Source organism: Berghia stephanieae, chromosome 4, assembly GCF_034508935.2.
Source record: "Berghia stephanieae isolate SIO BIC M18660-M18661 chromosome 4, UCSD_Bste_1.3, whole genome shotgun sequence".
Taxonomy (NCBI): Eukaryota; Metazoa; Mollusca; class Gastropoda; order Nudibranchia; family Aeolidiidae; genus Berghia; species Berghia stephanieae.
Window position 1 is genome coordinate 22787015 of NC_088363.1, and position 26148 is coordinate 22813162.

A 26148-nucleotide genomic window follows, 5' to 3' on the forward strand; every position below is an offset into this window, starting at 1 on the left:
AAAGTTACAGTAGATGCACATAGGCAGGCTATGCTTTTGCTGTAGAATTAGACTGTGACCATTATCACACTGTCAAGTTACCTCATCCCATCGGTTTATGGTCAGATGTTAATTTTTTTTTTCATCTTTGTGTTATCAATAGACAGCCCATAAAATTGAAGTCACTTCACTAAGGGTAACCAGTCGTGAGTAAAATTAAAAGAGAAATAATGTAAACAATCCTGTAAACCATTACCAGTATGCATTTGGGAGGGGGGGGGGGGAGGTTGCCATATAAATATCCCGTGACTTCTCTACTGGTTTGTGGTAATCAGAGCCATTCCGACTCTAAATAATGAACAAAATGGCTTGAGCATTCAAAACAGGCAATAAAATAAAAAACCTGTTTCAAGTCTAAGGCTTCTTTATTCCTTTTAATGAGTTTGACATAATTTATTTGCAACAATCACATTTGGTCTGGAAATTGAGTACTGCATACTCCTTCAGAATCACAAAACTTTCTACAACGGAGATTATAATTTCTAATGTAGTATTCGTTTAAGTGCTTAAAACAACAAAACATTTCTCTTCCACATTCTGGCACTATTTCATACACACTTTTCTTTTTTTTTTCATTTTTAACCATAACAGTGAATGCTCACCTGCAATTTAAGTTTAAATGAGAAAATGGAATTTCTTTAGATAACCCAATATAAATTATATAAACCACAACAACATGCATGACTCCTCCAATAAATTAACTCTTGATGCCATTTAACAATCCTCCCCTTAAAACATTAATGATAAATGTAAATGCATTCATGAACCAATGCAATGGCACAAAGTGAACAACAAGTCTTTTTTAATCATTAAATACTACATTTCAACAATTTTGCATTATCATCTGATTTTGAAAATAAATCTCACATAAAACATTAATAAAATTATTAATATTAACAGTAAACACGAATTTCAAATCTCTTGTGTTATTTTCAACAATTTGTCCTTATCTTGCAGCATGAATATTATAATGCTTCAAGTAAATTATATAGACTATAATGTCAAGATTAGTTCCGTTTTAAGTTTAAGGATCAAAATGAAATGCAAAGTCCAATAAATTCAACACTGAAAATATTAACAAACATTGCGCAGAAAATATAAATGTTTCACATTCTCCTTTACGTAACAAATTCACATGAATTTTTGAAATACAACAATAGTTATTACACACCTACATTCAAACAACATTCTCTCAATATTACATTTGAAGGCAACCCTCAGCTACTGGCTGCTGCTTGAGTTGATTCCGCTGCTGCCTCTGCTGTGCCATAGAGATCAAAAAGTTTGGCTACTTCATATAAGTCTTCATTCTTTGCCCCGTCTCGGAGAACCTAGAAAATCATGAAAAAGCCAAATGTTAGAAAGCAAATTTTTAAAAAGTCTCATTAAAAGGAGAAGATGGCAATGATTGGGGCATGTCTGTCACAGAAAAAAACTCTGCAATGGACACTCCAAGGAAATATGAAGCAAGGCCGCCCCAAGGAGACTTGGAGACGTACCGTAGAGAGGGGCTTAAAACAGAGAGGTCTGTCCCTCGAGATGGCCCCAAGAATAGAGGCTGACAGGACCAGGTGGAGATTCCTTGTATCACCTCAAGTGCCAGCAGTGTGTGAGTGAAATAAATAAACCTCTTAATACAGATGATAGATTTCAGCTTTTGAAAAAAAAACAAGACACCTAAGCTCAAAGACGCATCCTAGCCTACCTCTATTCTTACGTGACAAGAACGCGTTTACCATACATTGTCTGTATTACCTGCACAGAACCTATTAATTGAACCCTGAGCAATTTCCTCAATTATATCTCCTGCTTGGAATTACCCCCCATCCTCAACCCAAAAAAAAAAAAAAGGATATAAATAGGAACATATAAACTCAATCATGAGCCTATATTAATCATCTATATTTTGCATGACAGTTGTACAATACGCCATTCCACTAATAATAATAATAATAATAATAATGCTGAAAACTTATATAGCGCTATAACTCCGAGACACCAGACTCTAAGCGCTTAAATTACAAATTACTTTGGCTGAAACATACTCATTCACACACACAAGCACACACACACACACATACACACACACAACACAACACACAACACAAACCAAACCTATCTTGCTTCTCATACCATCTACTAAAATCGAAACAAATATGTTTTAAGCGAACGTTTAAAAATAGACAAAGATTCTTTTTCACGAATGCTCTGCGGTAAGGCGTTCCAAATAGAGGGTCCGAAATGAGAAAAGGATCTCATTCCAGCATTTTTCCGAATTCGAGGGACAACTAGTTTTGTGGAATCACTGGCCGAACGTAAGGGGCGGGGTTTTGAATATCTTTCAATTAGTTCTGAAAGGTAGGAAGGGGCAGTACCTTCAAGACAACGATACACTAAAACACAAGCTTTGAATTTAATTCTTTTCTCAACAGGCAGCCAATGCAGGTCATGAAGTAGAGGTCCGGCAGAGTCGCACCTACGCTTCATAAATACTAGTCTGGCAGCGCTGTTTTGGACAATCTGAAGACGTTTCAGATTGTATTGCGAAACGCCAAACAACAGAGCATTACAATAATCCAATTTCGATAGTACGAGGGACACAACCAGGTGCTTGGTCACATCCTCAGATATGAACCGTCTAATGGAAGCAATCTTTTTTAGTTGGAAAAAGAGAGATCTAACCAAATTATTAACCTGATGCTCCATCGACAGTCCAGAGTCTAAGAATGTGCCAAGGTTTTTCACTTTGTCAACAATTTGAATAGAGGCATCCCCCAACTTCAAATCTGTTTCACTTTTCCACTTCCTGTTCCCCACATACAGCACCTCCGTCTTATCATCATTCAGTTTCAGTCTGTTCTCATTCATCCATTTCTTAACACTTTGGATACAATTTTTACTATTGGCTGATACTTCTTGTAAATTTCTCATATTGGAAACGCAGTACAATTGCGTATCATCAGCGTATTGATGGTAAGACAGACCAAAACTTCTGATGATTTTAGACAGAGGGCCAACGTACAAAACAAAAAGAACGGGTCCAAGTACTGAACCCTGGGGAACCCCACAATCAAGAAAGATTTCCTCCGATCTATATTCATCCACCGTAATAATCTGTTTACGATTAAACAAATATGACCTAAACCAATCAAGCGCTGCACCAGACACGCCATAAGTAATTTCAAGACGTTTGAGAAGAAGATTGTGATCAATAGTATCAAAAGCAGACGATAGGTCAAGCAAATTCAGCAAAGAACATGAACCATTGTCTATAACAGAGAGGAGATCATTAACAACCCTAACAAGTGCGGTTTCCGTCGAATGATGTTGCCTATAAGCAGACTGAAATTTTTCTTCAAGACAATTATTTTTAAGATGAGACAGTAATTGTTTCAAAACAAGCTTTTCTAAGATCTTAGAGAGAAAAGGAAGATTAGAGACAGGGCGATAGTTTTTTAAGTTCTCTTTATCGAGATCAGGTTTTTTCAAAAGGGGTTTGACATGAGCAACTTTGTAAATGTCTGGTACAGCACCTGACTGCAACGAATTATTAACAATACATGTAAATGGTGTTAAAATTACATCAATGCATTTTTTTAAAATGGCAGTATTTAAGGGGTCTAAATCACAACTTTTAGTTGGAGACGACATAATGCAATCACGTAAGTCAGCTTCAGTAATCTTTGAAAAATGTGTTAACGAATCACCATGAAACTTGTCAAATGTCCACTAAGTGTGGAAACCCCCCACCCCACACACACACACACAAAAACTTGGTAACTACAACATGCACTGGGATATTATTACATGGTAATAATATTGACGACAAACAAAAGGACATTGTCCCTCATTGTGGTGTGCATGGTAGCATTATATCTATTAGTGGCAAGAATATGTACTTGAAAGATACAGGTGTCCATGGGGAAATCTGCTCTTGTTAAGACATTGGTGTGTTGCTCTGCAGCATCTCTTTGAGCATCAAAATAAAAGAGTACCAAACAATTTGTATAGCTGATGCTACCTTTAGGAACAATGTCATTGCATGTCTTTTGTAAATTTTCTAATTTATTTATTTTGGACAAAATTCCCAATTAAATACCAAATTTCGCATTAGTTGGTATGTCTGCATCCTCTTTCCATCAACTATGTTTTAGTCTTTTTTTCTTTATTGAAATTGACTACAGGAAAATAAGATAAAAACAACTAAAATCTACACAATGCTTTCCTGATAGTGAAGGTTTGTAATATCATTTTTAAGGTCCCATCATTGTACAAAAATTTGTATACTAGTACTTGCAAATATCTTGCTTCACAAACAGTAAATATTTTGGGGGTTAAAAAGAGATAACAAAATTAAATAAATGAAGGTATATCAAATGAAAATTTGTTTAAATCATTTGCATGATTTGCATTCTAATACTGTGATGAGAAGAAATACACAAGACACCAGTGGTAGTTTAACAACATTACCTGTCTAGCTATGGACATCTTGTTGAAGACATTCCAGAGCACAATCCCAACCACTGTCTTGTCATTGTTAAGGTAGAACACAATACCTTTGCCATAATCTTCCTTGTCTAATGGAGTTGACAGTCTGACTGAATCGCTGGGAGGTGATACTGAAACGTCCTGTTGCAAACATAATGATGTTGAACTTAAGAATGGGTATTGAGAGCAGAAGGTTAATGAAAAATAATAATATTAACAAAAAATCATTTTAAAATGCAGCATTTATATAGTGCAATTTCCACTAAACATGCTTTACAAGGGGGGCATGGCAACAGCAATATTTAAAATGTAGGATGAGACATGAGCCTGTTAGGTGATGTTCAAATCCTTTCTGGTGGAGACATCGCTGTTAATGGCCAGGTACTTATTTTACATTTGAGCACGGTGAGAGAATGTAAGTAAAGAGCCTTTCCCAAGGATTCAACTGGGGGTTTTATGGTGCTTGCCAGCCATTAACAACGAATTACACACAATGAGAATTTGTTACCCTACAAACAATGAAACAATTTAAAAAATAATCACATGAAACTTAATTAAAGTTTGAGATTTCTGTGTTGAATGTTCAACTAATAAAGCATAAGGTGAAGAAATTGAAAAAATGAAATGTTTACGGAGATTTTCATGCACGACAAAAAAAAAAAAAAAGGAGACATGCCATGAATAGGGATACAATTTGAATGCCTTTTTGGGGGAAGCAGGGAAGGTATATTTGGCTTAACTGTTTTGGAGGGCTTTTTTTCTCCCCATAATCAAAAATTTTGTTCCTGTGTACCTAATGCAGATAAATGAAAATAATTAACTTTCTCAGGAGTTGATCTCTTTCCAAATTGGCCTAAAATACATCCTGTATAAATCAATCTAAAGCAGAGCTGATGGGTTGCCGCGGATCCGCGGAAATACGCGATTTTAGAGTCAAAGGTGGAATTTCCGGACAAAATAACACATGTATCCTCACCTTTTCCGTTTCTGAACGTAGACCTTCTCCTGTGGCCTCAACAATGGCTTTGGGTGTGTCTTGAGGGGAACCTTTGGCAAAAACTGCCACTGTGGGGAGGGAAGAATCAATGATGCCAATGGCTTCATATCCAACATCAGGACCTAGGTCAGACCTGGAGATGAAAAATTCATTCTATTGGATTCTTTCCTCTGGTAAGTCTTATGCACTGTACTAGTAGTTAATATTAAATTGTTACTTCAGTTGTAGTAATTTTCTTTTTTTTAAAAAGACAGGTTTAAAAAGTAATCCTAAGAGTATATAAGGCTCGTGGAGCAATGGTTTATCAAGGTTTCTGTGGCATTATATGGACTAAAAATTGTTTAAAATGTCTTTAATGGATGCTCTTCTATCAGTAAGATTTAATAAACCTAGATACTCAATCACTGCTAGGTGGATAGAAGGGCAAGAGAGAAAAACAACTCCATCATGATTTAAATATATTAGCTCGTAACTAACTATCAGGATCAGTTTAACTGTTTAAAATGGCAGTTTTTACTTTAACAAAATTGTATCTCCAAACTTAAAGAAAAATTAATAATCAGACATAAATTATTCCTCTTTAATCCTAGAAGAGCATGGAGCCCCCTCAAATGTCACCCACCCTGATCTGTCCTATGCTTTCTTCTTTGCTACCTCCCAGATGAGGTTTAGCAGTCTGAACTTCTCATGCAGTGAACACCTCCATGTCTATTTTTGACATACAACCTTTCCGGGTCCACATCTTTTGTCTCAAAGTGTGGCCAACCCATTTCCACTTCCTCCTTCCGTTTTTTTAAATATTATTTTGGGGGGAGGGGAGGGAGGTTTACGATCTCTCTTCCGCAAATCCAAATTTTTTATTTTGTCTTACCATTTGATATGGAGGATTCTACTGACATATATTGATTAAGGCCTAGAGATTTTAACTCTCCATGTCCAGGAATTATATGGGAAAACAGACTTGACATTGGAGTTTAAAATGAAGAGCTTTGCGGAATTTGAAATGGCTGCTCTAAACAGGAACAAGAATAACAAAAGATTTTTGTGATTTTTAAAGGAAATTGAAAAATCAGAATAAAAAACAAAATTGTTAACATTATTTAAATCCATACCAATTTCCACTTACAAAAAATAGCTTTCATAAAATAATGGAACTTTTGAGAGAAGGTTTTACATTTACCAAATAATAAATTGAGATAGTAATGATTGGGAAGCAACTTCTAGTGAACTCAAACCAAAGACCTAAAATTTTCTTATTCCTCTCATTTGTTATTTGAGTTTCCTATACCTCATTCAGCTTATAGTGAATAATCCTTTTTACAAGGAAAATCTAACCACCTGATCCAGAAGTGAAAACAACATATTAATACTCTCAACTCTAAAAATATTGTAAAATCTCCCTTATTTTAAAGATGAGGAAAAATAAACCTTATAATAAATTATTCACCAAAACATAGACTGATGCCAGTAAGGCTTAGCAGCTCCTGTCATATTTTCTCCGGCCAATCGTCCACTGACCACAGCATGGTCATGATGCTCTACTCGCCGCCTTCCTAGCTTCATGTCATAAAAACAGGCTGCATCTCCTGCCTGAAAACAGACATATATATATATTTAGAATTTGGCCATTTGCCTCACTTTAGAGTAGGTTCCAATGTAGTACTGGAAGAAAGAGATAAGTCAAAATCAATATCATAATTTCAAATTCATTCCTCTCATGATCGCACTTTTCTCCGACCAAATAGTTTCTCAACATATTGTCAAATCCTGATAAATCAGTTCATTTTAGTGTGACTAAAGTTGTTAAAATATTAAAAGAGTTACAGTGCACTCTCCCGATAACAACATGGCTCGGGACCAGAGGTGCATGTCGTTATCGGGAACATGTCGTTATTCTGAAAATTTCAAGATGGCGGAAAAAGAGGTGTGGTTAGACCCTTAGAATGTACATTAATGTACCAACCATAGTGGGTGATCAGTGATCAGACTTTCCAAACATGTAAAATACACGAAGTGTGTGTGTGTGTGTGTGTGTGTGTGTGTGTGTGTGTGTGTGTGTGTGTGTAGTTTTGTTGTGGCAGGCTTCTCCTTTAAAAGTGTGAGTCTTGTTCGGGAGGCAGCGGAAAAACAGGCCTGTTTCATCCGCGTTGAAAACGTCACGAGGTGAATACTCTTTCATCAAATTGGACAGAGTTGTTGTCTTCCATTCATCGACGATTGATGTGTCCACGGAAGCAGATTCGCCGCAGGCCACCTTGAACACGATGCCGTGTCGCTGCTTGAATTTCATCAGCCAACCGCTGCTTGCTTGAAAATCTGTTACGCCTAGCCTCTCCGCAATAAGTCAGGCCTGCTCGCGGATAATGGGGCCAGAAGTAGGGGCATTTATTGCTCTTGTTTGTTTAAACCATGTCAACACAGCTTCGTCTACGGTCGCATTCGTTGCAAGGCGTGGTTTCTTGCGCTGAGGTTCATGGCTGCTTGTCTCTATCTTTGTCCTGTTCTTGATTATTGTTGATAAGCTGTTGTGGGGAATCTCGTACTTCTCAGCGATCTGTTTCTTGGTTAATGTCTTTGTGTCCACATCAGCCAGAATTTGCAGCTTGACATCTATTGTCAGTATCTTTCTTTTTCTAATAGCAGCTGTCGACATCTTGGGGTGCGTTATTGTTCTCGGGTGAATACAATCGATTCAGCGGTCAGCGATGTGATGATTGACTCATTCAATGCGCGTCACCCTTTTGTACCGATGACAATAGACACAGGTGTGTTTTCATTGGCTATGAGGTGCCTCTGGTAGGACATTTCATTGACCGATAACAAAGTGATCTCATTGGCTATGAGGTGCCTCTGGCTCAGAGAATGAAATGAAACTTACCGGAAACAACATTTTAGCTATTTTTATTTTTGTATCTAGCAAAGTCACAGCCGATTATTGCTAACTCAATGTCGTTATCCGGAGAGTGGTCTAAAAAGTATGTCATTATTTAGAGAGTTTTATTACTAATAACATATAGTAAAAAAATCGGGACCGGGGGCCAATGTCGTTATCGGGAGAATGTCGTTATTCGGAGAGGTCGTTATCGGGAGAGTGCACTGTAGTTGTGTACTCCTAATTGTCACAAGTACTTTTTTAAGAAAAAAAATTGACAGTGTGAATCACAAAAGATGATTAAGCTATAATTTGTTATAAAAATTATATTCACACACATATAATAAAAAAATCAAATATATTTTCACATACCACCCACAAATCCCTTCGTGCCTCTAACTCAGCATTAACCAAGAAACCTCCATTGACATTGTCAAGCTCAAGACCAGATGTTTTGGCCAATTCTGTGTTGGGCTCCAAACCAACAGCGGCCACAACAGAGTCCACACGCATCTGGGATAGAAAAAAAAACCCAGTAAAGATGAGACAAGAATCAGAAAATTCACTTGTCATCTAGAAAATTCAACTTATTAGAATTAGTTAAGCTGCATAGCTTTAAAAATATTTGTGCCACTTTTAAGCCCCATCAGAGCCTAAGAAAAGAAAGATAGTACACAATACAAAGGACAACAGAATTAAGAGTTCATTATTACTGGCAAAACTCCTGGGCCACAAAAGTAAGACAAAAGTTGTTTGTTTTGTTTGTTTTGTTTTACGGCTCTTGTAACACATTTAGGTTATATCAGCGCCAGTAAAAAGGAAGAGAATGGGATGGTTCTAGAATTACAATTAAAGCACTCAAGAGAAAGTAAGACAAAGGGGGACTGGGAACAAATAGGGATCAGATGTAAATTCCAAGAGCATACCACCGATGTACTTAGTTTGAGATCACCTATAAGTCTTATCCGGACACAAGCACAAAATCCAACAAAGAGGAACACACTCAAATACTTACATTATACATTTAAAATAACACATACAATAATACATAACAGAGAGATGATTTAAAAGGAAAAAAATATCATCTCCCAAAACAATAACTATGCATTTGACTGTTTCCCTCCCAGCCAGGACTCCGACTAGGGCCAGGAAAAAAACCAAGTAATTTCATTCTAAGACAAAGATAGAAAGCATGTTGGGAAACAGATATAAGGGGATAGAAGACACCGTATGTACCTCCCTGCCCGCTATGGGAGGTCAGGATCCCCACCCAATAAGACAAAAGGGACCAATTCCAAGCAAGAATATTAGTGTGAAGGTTTACCCAAGGATCCCCACCAAAATGTGGATACAGAACAATCCCATTCAAAGAAATTATTTACTATTTAAAGAGAACATAATCTCTCACAGAAAAACACACAAGCTCACAACCGCCAACCTCCCGCACAGCACTGTTTCCAGCATGCCTTGACAAATCCAAGCCATATAATAATTCCAAGATAAGGAGAAAAACCGACATTGAAAGGGACAAAAGATATAAGAAGATCCAACATGTACCCCCTTACACTGTCAGCAATTTCCTTCAAGAAATCTATTGAATGAAAAAATTAAATTCAAATATTTTTTTATTTTTTTTACGATGTGAGTATAGGCGTTCAATGCATACTCCACAAGATTTGTTTACATTTAATTTTTATTCCTTAGTATCTTTTTTTTGAAAAACAATTTATACAATTATAATTTACAAAATGTCAAATAATTAACCACAATATAAGAATCACATAATTAGTTTTCTTTAACAAGAGCAATTGACTTTAATAAATTTTCTTGAAATGACATATCAGAAGACACTTCCTGAAAGCTCTGATATGGTATATATTATGTACACTATGTTTAAGAAGAGCAAAGAAGCCTAAGTAAACACTTTAACTAATTCAAAGCCCTACAACCACCAACTTTAATAATAGGGACTAAAGCATATACAGTTGATGAAATCATAGACAATTTTTACTTTGAAAAATAAATAAATCTTAAATGAATTTATATATCAATTATTTATTTTTTTCTAATTTGGCTTTATAAAAAAACACTTTTTTCAAAACTTATAGTAATTTAGGCTTGAATGTGAAAGGCAATTAAAAATTATTATGAAACATTGGGCCTTGAATAAAATCTGATATTCTATGTAAAATAAACTAAAAACATATGACCCACAGTCCTTACATCATGTCCATCGTCACATGTTAAAACAACTTTTCCCTCATCCATTTTGGCTGCTGTCACACTTCTGTTGGCCAAGATTTCAACACCCTCTGGTTAATGAAAAAAGACAAACTTTATTTTGCAGGGTTTTTTTTATGTACTAAATAAAAATTATTTCATTACCACAATCAATCAATCAATCATCACCATCATCATGAGCCACATCCCCACTATCAACTTAAAACGCAGTTTTGAATTTTTTAAAGCATCATTAAGTGCCATGTATCTTATCCACAGTTGTCAATTAAGTATATTTAAGTTTTTTTTTAAAACAGAACACTGTGTGAACATGAAAATTATTACAATGATTATTCCTTTATCAGAGCTAACTGCCCACTCTAAGAAACAAAACTATAGAGTGAAGATATTAAAATAATTTTTTAAATAAATAAATAAAAAGAAATTAAAATCTTATTTTTTAAAGATGAAATTTGAAGAGATAAACAAAGGAATTTGTCTAACATCTATTAATTTGTTTATATGAAATTAATATGTGTTAAGATCTAAATAGCATTCATAATTTGGAAAACTTACCAGATTCTACTTTCTTTGTCGTCCACTTACTCAAATATTCCGGCAAAACTCGACCCATATTGCCTAGAGATTAAAAATATTTTTTAAAATAAGGTATGAATGTTATTTGGAATTAGTCAGTCCAAGAGTCTTATTATTATTATTATTATTATCATCATCATCATTATTTTTATCTATATCATAAAAACAGGTAAGCCTATATTTTACCGAGATTCTCCGAGTATTCGTCTTTGGTAAGAATATAAGAAAGCTTAAAGGCACCTTTACAATTGTGAAATTATTGACCAACAAAAATATTATCATATTATTATTATTATTATATTATTATTATTATTATATTATTATTATTATTATTATTATTTTATTATTTATTATTATTATTATTATTATCATTATTATTATTATTACTATTATTATTATTATTATCATTATTATTATTAAAATTATTTTTATCATCATTATTATTAACATTATTAAATATTATGATGCCTTTTTCACCACGTTTATATCTAACTTGTTCATGTTCTTGTAAAATATCTCTTAAGAATTTATTTTATTTTTCTGTTGTTGCTTTCTCCAATCTTATGATCTTTCCTCTATTAGTAGATATGGATTACTATAATCACAAGTAAATTCCCAATCAGGGAATCAAGTAACAGAAATATATTCCAAATTCAAGTGCCAGTCTCCTGGTAAGATTATCTTAATTTTCTTGAGTGAATTTGAATTACCTTAGTTTTGTATTGATTAATACAGAAATAATCATATTCAATGTTGTTATATTTATCACTGCCATCGTCATTGTGATTATCATTTTCCAATTCATATAAGCGTTTCTACTAAATTAATGTTTCATAATCTAAAAGAGATAAAATGATATTCTGCTAAGTATTGCTCAAAACACGTGGAAGATGATAATAAATATTTTACACTCATTTCTTACCACTTTCTGGAAAGACCTGATACACCTTCAAACCTGAAGATTTTCCTGGTGAAAAAGAAGGAATTAAAGACTTTAGAGGACAAACAAGAAATCAGACAAATTAATCAACGACAGTAATTTTTAGTTGGAAAATAATAAAGATTGTAGTGAAAATCCTTTAATAACCAATCAAAAAACTGAATTAATAAATTCAAATGAAATGTGTTCAATGGAAAGATTGAAAAAGACATCTACATAGTATTACATGACATCGGACTGAAGACCACAAGTAAATAAATATTTCATAGCTATACTGGAAATTATAGTTTTTATATAAATCTTGGTCTCATTTTATGTGGTTTTGGTCGATTATTCAGAAATGCCACCATTACTACAAAAACCAGAGATCACAAAATCTGTGTTTCCCAATCATTAAACGACAAATTACCTCTTTTCCCCAGAGCACAAGCTAATTCACTTCCAAGGAATCCTCCACCAATGATGGCTACTGAATCTGAGCTTCGAGTGACTTTGTCCAACTCTTTGAAGTCTTCTGTCTGTTTTGGGGAAATCAAGGAGTGTAATCTTTTAATTTAGGCTACATGGTGCACAAAATTACATAAAATGCAAGAAAAATATAACGACAGATATCTCTGTAAACAAAAAATTTAATTGACAGGAAAATGTGGAGGTTAAGAGTAAATAAATATGCTTTTTATATAAATGAGCTTTGTATTAAACACTCCTGAGTCATTGTCCATTCCTGGGGGCTAAGGTATAAATGATAATAAATAGCATGTTGTTGTAAAGTTGTAACACAATTACAAAACAATTTACAAATCATTTTGCATTGTCAAAAATATAAATGGTTACAAGACAATTAGTCAAAATTTGAAAATAAAAAGGTAAATACAAAAGAAAAAGATATTGTTATAACTCAATTTAATAAATTGTTTCAAATACGGACTGTCCTTGAATCAGCTAGTAAAATCTAACATAGATGGAAATGAGAAATCAATATTTATACAATTCGAATATGGAAACCAAGATGTTGAACTGAGTTGTTTTTATTTATTAGGGATTTTTCCATATTTTACAAATAACTTTGAATAACAGGTATAAGATTCCAAAACCAATACAACAAAACTGACTGAAGATCAGTTTCAATTCAAAATCTTAGTAATCGCTGTATTTCGTCTAGATTCACTATCATATGGTGTTCTATTAGGATTTTGTTAAATAAAACAGTTTTATTAGAATTATTATATTCATTCCCAAGTCACAACTTACATTCCTAAACAAAACTATCCGTTTCCTGACTTCTTCATCAGCCTTGGCTAATACAGGAAGATTTCTTGGTTTCCCTCCTGATGAGTCAATGAAAAACACAACATTAATACATCTTAACTATAATGATGACACTGACTTCTTTGTAGCAACAAGCCAAACAATCAAATAAGGTTTTTTAGGATTTATGATAAAATCAAATCATTGTTTACAAATGGATTGCTGTTACAATGTAAACAGTTGTATATTATGTTTCTACTTAGAAATTAAAGTCTTTGTATTACTATAAATGCCCTTTCAGATCATATTTTCAATAATGTTTCTTTGCTTGGGTGACCAAATAGTTGATTACATTAGAAGGCAAGCATTTCCATAACATGACAGTTTAAATATGTGTAAAGAGAAATTGTATAAACAATTACTGGCTTTCTGTTTATCATAATCGATGCTCAAGTTAATAATAATTTTTAAAATCTCTAAGAAAACTGTTTGTACTTTATAATCTAAATAAATTAAAAAGTCAATCACGTCTTTCAATGAAAATTAATCACAACTATTTGTCATTACTTCACTCAACATTATATACAAAGTTTTTCAAATCTTAATCTTGTCAGAGAACCATACATATCTAATAGGATTTAAACTGAAAATTTACCTGTAGCTATTAAACATTTGTCGTAGGTCATCGTCTCTCCACTAGCTAACCATACCTTCTTCTTCTTAGCGTCCAATTTTACAACCTGGGGAATACGATAATAAAGTGGTGGAGGGACTTACTCATCCAGCCCTGATCCCTTGGATTTCATAATGCAGACACCACAATTTGTTAAAAGCAATGATAAAATCATTATGGAATTCTCCATTGAGTTTAATCAAAAGAAAATTATTTCACAGTAACAGCCTACAGTTGTATTAAAAGAGATTTTTTTGCATAAGAAATAGACATAACAATTGGCAGGCAGTGAAGATATTAGCTATGATTGAGGAAAAGAAAAATGGTGACTTTGAGATTTTGTGGTATGATACTAGGCTTCTTATTTGCAGGTCTCTAGTTCACGTCCCTCAATGGGTAGTGAGTCCTTGGAAATAATCTTTCTCACATCCTCAGGTGCAAAATGAGTACCCGACCCGTAAAAATATTGTCCCCATTGAAAAAAAATATTATAGGAACGCCTTATAGGCATCATGATTCTTCCTAAATGTTAAATGGTACTGTTGGGTTGGAACATATTGTAAAGTGTTTAAACACATAAAGTGGATATTGTACTATATAAAACCTCCCTTTTTTAAAACAAAAGTTTGTATAACATGCAAAAGATAAAAAAGATTTTATAGGATAAACTAAATTCCTAACATTTCCTAGTTTGCATACATTGTAATGAAAATTTGATTCAATCATGGATCTCTGAATAATAAACAATGATATAACAAATGGGGTAAAAAACAAACCTTCTTTCCTTTGAGGACTGCCACTCCACCATTCTCCAGAGAATCCAGTTTCATTGGGTCAGCATAGAATGAATTTGGCTCATAGTGCAGACTGAAAACATGATCAACCTTCATTAAAACCATATCTCAATAATTATAACAAATTGCAAGAAATAAATTTAATATTTTCTCTCACTCTAATGTTGCAAGACAGCTTTTAATCGATTACAGTGTCTCTTTCCATCATCATCTTGTGCCGTGTGTTGTAGCATTGGCGGTCATGGCTCTCCATTCCTCTCTTTTTTCTGTTGCTCTGATGGTGTTGCTGTTTCTTTCCATTCCCAGCCAGTCTGTTAGGGAATCCATCATTTTTGATCGCTCTCTTCCAGTTTATGGTCACATTCAGTTTTCCCAGTCTCTCTCTTCTCATCACATGACCTAGGAATTTTGCCTGCCGTTTACATAATGTGTCAACTACTTTTCTTTAACACCCAGCCTCTTTCAGGACATCCTCACTTCTCTTTTTATCTGTCCGTGCAATACAGAGCATTTTTCGCAGAAACCACATTTCAACTGCTTCCAGTCTTTTTATTATCTCTGTGGTCATGGTCCAAGTTTCACAAGCCTATGTTAATATGGGATCCATATAACAATGAAGCAGCCTCATCTTTAGAGGTTGGGCAATGTTTTTACGGTGAATATGCTTTTCATTTTTTTGGAAAGCTGCTTTTGCCTTTCCTTACCTGCTTTTGACTTCAACTGTACTTTTTCCATTTTCATTAATTATTGTTCCTAAATATTTTAATGTATTTCCCTGGCATTGTGTTGTTCTGTTTAGTTGGATGTCTCTTTTACTATGTATGAATTTCTAATTAATAATTCACAAAAATTATCTGAAGCTAGGAAATATCATTTTCATTAACCAAGTGTATTGGGTTTATAATAATAATTGGAAACAAAGGAGTAAAACATGTATTATTAAAGATCATTGCATTTAGTCCTTAGAGCTGAGTACAATACTAATGATAAATTACATTTGTATCTCAAAGTGATTCCTAAACACAGTCGGCCTATCAGGCATTATTACATTCAAAACAACATAAACAATATTCACAAGTCCATTCAAACAGAAACCATCCAAGCCATCATTGGATGTAAATCCCAGTTATTGAGAAAAAAAAACAAACATCACAATATAAAATATAAAAAGTTAAAATAGTTTCAGATAGAAACTTTTTGAAAAGGTGAATTTTGAGTCTCAACATAAAAGAGCATACCTACCACAGACATCCAATCACACCATAGTTTTCACACAAAGATCAATATAAAGAAATATGAATATAAAAATGACACCTTCGCTTTTTGTTATTCCACTGCTTAAACTGAAGCTTTTCCACCTCCTCCCTATTTTCATTGAACCAGAGCTCTTTGGACAGGGGTGGCCTCATGTAAGGGACAGAATCTTCATCTCCAACAATCAGAATCTGTTGAGCATAAGGAGAATTTTTATTAAAGAAAAAAAAAAGTTACATTGTATATTGTTCACTTTAAAAGTTATTTTGATATTTTTCATACTGGCAATAAGGGAAATCCCGACTAGACTTCTAGCCTTGGGAAAATCATTCCAATTGAACTGGCTGAACGGTTATCTTCTTAGGATTTGATACATTTGCATCATCACTGTCCTATTCCATTAATGGCTTGGCAAGATAAATAGAACAGTCGAAGTATTCGAAAATTTATATCTAGACATCAAACAAGTGTGGAAATATTTCAATTGCCAGGTTAAAAAGATCCACAAATACTTCTGACATGATATCTCCCTTTACGTATGTCTTGAGTAATGGTATTAAAATTGTCCCCTGCAAAGAGCTTGGACAGTGGGAGACAAAGAAAGACATGTTTTTAGCCAAACTCAATTCGTAAAGTGTCATTTCGTGTACTCCAAATAATTTATTTTTTATAAAAACGTTTTAGAACTGATTGTAGATTGAAACTTTGACCCACACAAATCCTCATTCCTGTGCCATTAGATAAAAAGAAGCAATTGCTTGCTACCCATTTAGTAGGACGCTAGGCTGGTCTGTTACAAAGTACTTCCTGCCATGCCTCAATGACCATGTTATCTGGCCTTGCACCTGAACACAATGTATGAAAATGTTTCTAGGACTATTCTCTATATGGTTGATAATGAACGCTTGAGTCCATTTATAACTTTGTACAATCTATCAGAATGTTCATGTTTTTAAATTTACAGCATTTAGATTTGTTGACAAAAACGGAACCTGTAGCCTCTTAAGTAATCCCAATAAAATCTAACCATACATGTATCACCCTTGTTAGGCAGACTGCAGTGTGGGTAACGAACTAAATTCAATAAACTTGTTCTATATCTAATCACTATTATGTTTTCAGCACTCTTTGGATTCACCTTCACATTCTGCAAACAGAGTAGACATTACTACTTAAAGTGGACATCTGATTTTCACAGGATTTTGGGCTTCCACTCCAACAAAATATATACTTATGACACATCACCTAATCTGAAAAGAAATCAATTAGTGATTTACCGTACCTTTGCTTTTGGGTCTCTCGATTTTATGGCCCTGAAGGCTCCAAATGAAGCTGTACCAGCTCCAATCAGGAGATACTGGGCATGGGTGGGGAATTTCAGAGCAGGTTCTTCTGTGTCTGTATTAACAGATGTCTCCGATGCAGCAGGAGGTGGAACATGTGAAGGAGGAGATGGTTTGTCTCCTCCAGAGGACACAGGTGGTGGACTGTTTTGTAATGAGTCTGAGGAAGGTGAACTACTCGAGCCTGAAACAATTTTTTTTTTGTTACAATGTTATCCCAGAGGTGTAAAATATTGCATCCTTCCAATTTTTATCAAATATGTATCATATCTTGGTTAAACAGAAAAAAACAAAAAACAAACAAAAAAAAACAAGAAAACAACAGAATAAAAGAACTTAAGTCTGAAACACAGTTTTGTAAAATCGTTAGTCTAGAGGGTAAAATATCATATCCTTTCTACCTTTCATCAGATATCATTTGCATATACCGCTCAGTTTAAAAAATACAGCAACAAAACAATAGGCCACTCAAATTCTGAAATCATTCACAATCTCAATTACATTAGCCATTCTACGAAATGGCCATTGGACATGGACAGTAAGTTGATGAAATTCTAAAAGCAAATTGAATTTGAATCATATCATAGTTCTAGACATCAAAGTCAAAGTCAAGCAAATATGTCATACTGTTTTATCTGGAATAACAACTACATTGTTTTTCTCAACAATAACAAATTATAACAACCGGGAAATATTGGTTGGGTTATATATCAGGACTAATTGTGTTTGTGACTTGATGGATGGTTTAAACCATTTCAGAATGTAATTTGATAATGATGATGTTGATGATTATGAATATCTGAACCATTTTATGAAACAAAAAGCTCATTGGGTTGTTTTGTTTGAAGATATTAATTCAAAAACTTTCAACATGGTCCACACAGCACAAGCTATCTGAAGGATGTATGACAAACTAGCTTACATCAACTTCGTCAAAATCCACAAAGAGACCAGCATATTTTGTGTATAACATAAAACAAAACCTCTTGAGTTTTTGTAAATTCATCCAAAACTTAAGTATTAGAGAGCTTACAGTTCACAATACTGAAATTCAGGATGATTTGAACATACATTATAACACAAGCAGAGTGTATTGATAATCAAGCAAAGTAACTACTGCCACATATATAGAAAAATAGGGGAAATATGCCTAAAATGAAACCGATTCATCTTAAGTGAGTGTGATTTCTATCTTGGTGTCACAAGGTATATCAATTTGTTAAGAATACCCACCGTCATTTGGTTTATCAGAAAATCCAAAGTTGCCTTGCGGTATATACTTGGTGTAGTTTGGAAAGTCATGCAAGTAGTAAAATCCTGCTTTCCAATACTGGGGAGGAACAACATCAGATAAACTTTAAAAATAAATGAATAAATTAATAACAATACAGTAAACGCTGTTTAAAATGAAATTTTTAGGGCCTAGTTATCTATTTCATTGTAAACATATTTAGGTTTAAACACTGTAACTAAAGAAAATCAGGCATTGCTCATTTACATAATTATTTTATTTTGAAAAAAAATCTTATATTACTTTTCTCCCCATATCCAAAAGTGACAAGATTCACTTCGCATTATACCATGTCATATTGTCATTGTCAATTTACTAAAAATGGGGCCTGTGATGTCAAAGAAATAAAAATCATTCCATTTTTTTTCTTTCAATTTCTGACCCCGTAAAATGCGATTAAGAAGTAATTCTGTCTGGAATAATAAAGATTCATTGACAAAAACAAAAAAATCAAATATTTAAATTTCAAATTGTTTTGGGTTTGTCGGGGGGAGGGGGGTTAGCTCTTTTGGATTAAACCAATTTTCATTGTAATTTTTATTGTAATTAGATATGTATACTTTCTAATGAAAACAAGAATGTTACTGACTACGAAATATAGGTGATGATGTTGTGCCAACAAAAATCTAAATTGCAAGATTTTGAGTCTCTTATCACGACTTTATAATAGAATAGATTTTATTGTACATTACAGTAAAAATTGAGAGCCGAATATGGCTCCTAAACATGTGTAAAATTTTAAAAGGTCATTTTTAAAAATCATTTCTTAACAAGAAAAATAGCAATTGTATGGTCTTGATGCTATGAATCACGCAACATTTTCAACAAAGAAAAGCAAAACATGTAAGACCAAAGACTATACATACAAACAGAACATGATTTATTTTCTTTAAGTACAATAGAAACAATTCAGAAACCATTTTTTTTTTAAATAAAAATTTTGCAATGCAAATGAAAAGTGGACAAACAAATTCTCTTTCAATAAAAATGATCAAACCTGCATGATGGTATCAACCTGTGAAGCAGAGTATTTAATACTCATGAATAGTTGGATATGGAGTTTACTAGGGGAAATAATCAAACGATAAAATTTGATAAGCTTCATAACTCGCCCGGTCCATTTTTTCTTCAGATTTGCTTTCAATGATGGTCGCTTAAGAAGTGTCTTTGTTCAAGAAACTACACACTTTTGATTTGAAAAAGAAAAAAGTTGTTTATAGATTTTGGTTAACACCCCTACCAACACAGTTAAGATGATTCAAAGTCCCCCTATGATAGGACTATATGCAACAGAGACCTTAAAACTTTGAAGTTGAAGAGAAGAAAAAAAAACAACCAAAAAAAATAGGGTAAATACAAACAAATAACTTCTCCATCTATCAGCTCACTATAATTTCAGGGTTGATTGAAGATTTATTTTTACCTCCATGTCACATGAGACAATAGAAAAATATTGAACAATCAAATTTCATTGACAATAGTACTTGGGTCTAAAATGTAAGCGCTACTTTCTAACAAAAATTGAGAATCATTTGAATGCAGTGAAGTACCTTAATCGACAAACATTACAATGAAGTAATGTTGCAAAAGAGGAGCCGTTTTCTATTAAAGTAAGTACAATGTGACTTGGACAAATCATCTTTGTATATGAAAGGATAGAAAAATTTTAAGAAACCCCATCAATGATCCCTTCCAACCAATTTACCATTTACTAAGGAAACTTACAATGAAATAGGTCAGACCAAAAGCAACAAGGGATCCAGCCAAAAGGAGATTGTTTGACCTTTGGGCATTTTGGTAGCTCTCTTGCCAACTGCCTTCAGGCACTGGCATGAAGTCCATGTGGCTCTTGTTACCCATCATTACTTCCTTGATTGGTTTGAAATGAGCAGGCACACTGCCTCCCATACTCCTTGCTTGAATGGCAAGAGGAAGACAATATGCTGGAAAAGAAAATGATTCATGACAACAATTATAATATCAAACATGCTTCAAAGTTAGATAAGTTGTCAATAATTTTTTAACAACAAATATAGCAATAGAGTGGGTTTGATGTCTATCAACCCTCTTGGCAATAGATGTTTTCACACAATACCTTGCTATTCTTGTGTAACAAAATTTTTACTCGATATAATATACTACTTTATCTAATATTCCACTCTTATTCTAAGAACCCACTTCTCAGGTGACCACAGCCTAATGCCGGTTAATTGCAACAAATTTTCGCTCTCAAAAAGTGGCAAATTCAAGAAATCAATCAAACAAAATGTCATGATTAAATCGTGGCAGATTGAAGAATCGAGAGTGGGCAGGATTTAATGCTACAGTAGTGTGTCACCACTCTATTAGAATCAAAAGAAGGTGGGGCTTTGCAGTATGGGTTTGTGATGTAATCTGTGGCCATCAAATAGGAGAGGAGGGGGCTGGGCATAGTCTTGACAACGGGTAGACAACGACAGTTGTAAAGAGAATCTGAGCTATATACTTTGTTTAGGGATTGGCAACTGTGCATTGTGGTGAGAGCTATTGTCTATCATCACGGCTAATCTGTTTAACTCTTACAAATGTTGAGAACAAAAGACTGAAAGTTAATCCAATCTGAATAAAATGTCGGCTTGCATCATAGCTGCTTGTGGTTGACAAATCAAAACAGGGCTGCCATATGGTTTTTGTTTCAATCAAATTCCTCAGTCTGTGGTGGACTAAGAACAATGTTTACAACAACTGGTTTGAGTTCACCTTATATGTGTAAAATGTTGCAATAGTGGACAGGAAAGGCAAATTCAGTTAATTGCAACTTCGGTTAATGCGAGAAGAAGTAGAAGCTACTTGCAAAGAGATGAAAAGGGGGAAAGTGGTAGGCAATAGTGGACAGGAAAGTCAACTTCAGTTAATTGCAACTTCGGTTAATCGAAACTTTTTCGCTGATCCTAAGGTGTAGCGATTATCCGGAGTGGACTGTATTAAAAAAATTCATCAACCATCGTGGGTTGTGCTCTTGAGCATGTTACCGGTCAGCTGTCTCCACGAATCATGATCCTCTGCGGTGCGCATGAAATCTGTGTTGCTTTTAAAATCATATTTGGCCATTCTTAGGCTATTTAAATAAGTCATTGTTTGTCTTCCTGTAGCTCTCTTTCCTTCGATCATCCCAGATGTCACCAACTTTTCTATTCCGTCTCTTCTCCACACATGTCCCAGAAACCGTAACTGCCTCTTTCTGATGGTATCGATAAATATTCTTCCCTTTCTCATTCTCCAACACTTCCTCGTTCGTATACCTGTCTGTCAATGATAACCTCAACATTCTTCTATACACCCACATCTCAAATGCTTCTAACCTCCTCGTACATTTCACAACCGTATAAAAGGGTACTTATAACATACGTTTCTACTACTTTCATTCTGGTCTTCAACTTTAGGTTGTTTGACACAACTGGTCTCATTTTATGGAACACATTTTTTGCTATTGCTATATTTGTTTTATATCCTCTATGTCACGTGTGTCATGGGTAATGTTAGTGCCTAAATATTTTAATTTCTTTACTTGTTTGATGGTCTCTCCTTTGCTTGACAAGTGGAAGATCGTGTTGTTGTCATTCTTTGAGACCACCATCCATTCGCTTTTCTTAACATTTACTTTCAGACCCATCTCTTCACTTTTGCACACCAGTATATCTAAAATTTTCTGCCCGTGTTCTGGAGAGTATGGCATTAGAGTACCATTGTCTGCATATCTTATGCTATTCATATTCTGCCCTCCAACGACGACACCTTTCATATCTTCAATTTCTTTGAATATTATTTCACCATATATATTAAAAAGGTCCTGTGATAAGATGCAACCTTGTCTTACTCCCTTCTAGATGTTAAAGAAGTTGGATGTTTCATCATCAAGTTTGACACACACTGTTTGATTCCAGTATAAGTTTTTCACATGTCGAAGGTCTTTACTGTCTACACCGATCTTTTCTAAGATTTTGAATAGCGTTTCGTGCTGTACTGAATCAAAAGCTTTGGAATAATCAATGAAGCATAGATAAAGTGATTTTTGTATTTCGACTGACCGTTTATTTGTTTCAATGTAAAGATTGCATTTACATTATACCCTTTTCTTTAACAAAACCAAACTGCTCTTCACTTATCTCTGGAGAGATCTTGCTCCTCATTCTTTTCTTAAGTATTCTTAATATAATTTTTGTGGCCTGGCTCATTATGCTGATTGTTCTGTGTTCGTCACAGTCAATAGTTCCTTGTTTTTTGGGTATGGTAATGAATACAGATTGTCTCAAAACATTAGGCAATTCACCCTTTTCGTATAAGACATTAAAATTAAAGGCTTTTGTCAGAATGTCTATTCCCAGATCGTCCAGGGTGTCAATCAATTCTATTGAGAAACTATCTTGGCCTACCGCTTTCCCCCTTTTCATCTCTTTGCAAGTAGCTTCTACTTCTTCTCGCATAATCTGGGGAGCCGTGTTCACAGTAGGGATTTCTTTATCCGAGCATGTCCCTCTTTTGTCATCCGCGTAATGATTTTTTATGTATGCTGCCACTGCTGCTGCTCACTAAACTGCCTTTGGGACTTTGGCTTACCAACCTCCGTTGACTGTCCAATTCGCCTTGAGCATGCATTCACGTAAAACAGAATTATTTTTTTTTAAAACCTACCTCTGTTTCAAAAACTAGCATCTTTCAACTTTCTAAGAAACATTTTGATTTTTCAGAACTTTAGTTCGTTAAAAAATACCGGCCAATCTGACCCGTTGAGTCGAATGAAAACGAAATTTTGTTGTGTACACGGTTTAAAGGAAATGCCGTAAATAAGCATTCATGGACTTCCTGTGTTGTTTTTACAGTGTCACGTGACTGTTTTGAGAAATTTGTCGTCTGCTACAAATAATTAGACCGGTGGGGGGTAGATATTTTCGTTGGAGCAGAAAAAAAGTGAGTATTATTTCTTGTACTTGTAGAGAGGACTAGGGTCCAACAGCAGTCAAGTTGATTGAATGAAAGAAAAAAGCCCTTTTTTATCCGCCGCCACCACCACCGTGAGAGTGGAGGGGGGGGGGGGGGTTGCATGAAGACGAAAGGGATTCGTGTCGCTTGGTGACCTTGGTGACGTAGAGCATGTCAAGGATGCTCGCAGGTGTTCTTAACCCCTTAACAGCGAAGCTAATTTTCTGCTTTCAGATAATAGTTTGCTTTTATCTTTATTATTGTTAACGTAGAATACAGCGTTTCCACCAAGAGAGCAGTCAGACTATCGCAACTCAGACTTCAATTGTCTATAATAGTTTTGCCGTTACTTGTCTTTTGATGAAAGAAGATTTGGTGTTAGGTCAAAAATCAAATTTCGCCGCTAAAAGGTTGCATTGCTACTGGGTTTGCTCCCCCCCCCCCCATCCTTTTTTTTTTCAACTTAGTACTGTTGATTGCTATTTCCTTTTTTATGATTGCCAAGTGCCGTAGGAGTCTCACAGAATGCAGGAGTACTGCAATTAACCCTTCGCCAGTGACACTGATTTTTTTGTTTTCAAATAATAGTCTCCATTTATATTATTTTTTAACGCAGAAAAAAAAAAGGTTTCCACCATAAGAGCAGTAAGAATATTGATAAAAAGCGCTTTGAGCACGTTGGGTGGATATTGTCCGATATAAAAGCTCAAGTTTTTAAATTGTATTTTGTTTTTTGTCTTTTGATGAAAACGATAAGATTTCATTTTTGGTCTAAGTAAGATTGATATTCGCCTTTAAAAGGTTAAGTTTTTGTTTTTTTTCAAATGTGGATACGCTGCTTCTTCCTTTTTTTCCTCAACTGGCAAGCTATCGCTGTACTTACCCGCATGGCTTGCACACACAAAAGGATACATCTAGGTCACAAAACCTTACATCCAGGTCACAAAATCAGACAACTAGGTCACACATCAAGACATTTCTGTTTCGTTTGCTCCAAGATAGCAAAACAAACCAGGAGTCTTGGAGTTCAAAAGACCTTTCCATAAAATATTTGGTATTTGCAAGAACCTCAGAAACCAATTCCCGATACAGCTCTTGTTCACGATTACTTATGACCTTGATTTCTTTCGTACCCACCCCCCAAAATCCCACTTATTGTGTGTTATAGGCAGAACATAATAAATAGCTGGACTGCCACATGCGTGACTAAATTGGCCAAAGAGAGGCATTAGACACCCATTACCCGATGTCTTGGTTTTTAATCCTAGCCTAGTGAGAGAGAAAAAAACAAAACAATCATACATGTATCTGCAAACAGCAGAACGTTTTCATTTTACAATGAGATGGGATGGGAAGGGATAACACTATGACAAAGAGAGAGAGAGAGAGAGAGAGAGAGAGAGAGAGAGAGAAAAGAGAGATGGGCTGGGGATGGGGGGATAGTAAGGGGGAATGGGAAAAGATGAAAGAAACAATGGGTTGCCTGATGACGTAGATCAAAGGATTGTTACAGCGGTGTTCACGGAGCGTACTTCATGAAATTTTAACCTTTTACAGTGACACTGATTTTTTTCTCCAGATTGCTTATGCAGAATAAATCGTTTCCACCAAGAGAACAGTAGTAAGAGTATATTTCGACTCGGGCTTCAATTAAACTATAAATCGCAAAGCGTGTCTTTTAATGATAACATAAAGACTAAGATCTGGAGTTTGGGGAGTGTAAGATGGAATCTCGCCATTAATGGTTAAAATTGTTTTGATTTTTTTTAAAATAACACACACACACACACACACATGAGCGCGCGCGGTCACGACAGCGAGGACCATCTATTGCTTGTGTTGCAACGGTAAACCAGTTTACGTGTACGTAGATCCTGAGGCTAGATGCCCCGTTATCGTGTACGTAGGCACTCCCAAAAAAAGAGAAGCTAAGTATTGGTAACCCCGGCTCGCCTCTCTAGTTATACACCACTAGTTAGACCACAAAGCAACGCTAATGGTAGAAACAGTGTAGTACCAACCGTGGCAATCTAATTTAGTGAAGTCAGATGAGTCAGTATGAGAAGAAATTGTCTCCTCTCCCCACATTGACTCACACTCACACATTCACATATCATTCTACATACTCATACTCACTCACACTGTCACAACCTACCGGCACCCGCCGCAAAAAGACTCGGTGTCATTAGCGTTATAGTTATAGGGTTTATCAATCTAGATCTTGGTAGATGCTTACGAGATCGAGATAATGTTTTAATTCCATTTGTAGCAAACCCTCTCAAGGCAGGACTTTGAAAAGTAAGCTTTAGGGCTCTATTCATTTTCCCACAGCGTGAAGGTCTTTTTCAGATCAGTCGAGGACAGGAAAATTTATTTTTAGTCTGGGAAAACGAAAGTGACAACGTTCCTAACCTTTGACCCTAAAACGTGAGT

The 26148-nt window shown here is 34.9% G+C and overlaps 1 protein-coding gene across 1 annotated transcript; it reads right to left on the reverse strand.

Moving 5' to 3' along the window:
• Window positions 1–385: 385 nt before the first annotated feature.
• LOC144970248 (apoptosis-inducing factor 1, mitochondrial-like) lies at window positions 386–26107 on the reverse strand. The gene is made up of 17 exons (XM_078909688.1): window positions 25952–26107; window positions 20482–20699; window positions 18699–18795; window positions 17405–17649; window positions 16183–16313; window positions 14851–14941; window positions 14057–14141; window positions 13405–13481; window positions 12563–12671; window positions 12136–12180; window positions 11193–11255; window positions 10620–10708; window positions 8769–8909; window positions 6972–7114; window positions 5504–5657; window positions 4510–4668; window positions 386–1370 (listed from the first exon to the last, which is right to left on the reverse strand). The coding sequence occupies exons 1-17, from the start codon at window positions 26034–26036 to the stop codon at window positions 1257–1259; spliced, it is 2046 nt and encodes a 681-aa protein (XP_078765814.1). The 5' UTR covers window positions 26037–26107; the 3' UTR covers window positions 386–1256.
• Window positions 26108–26148: the final 41 nt, after the last annotated feature.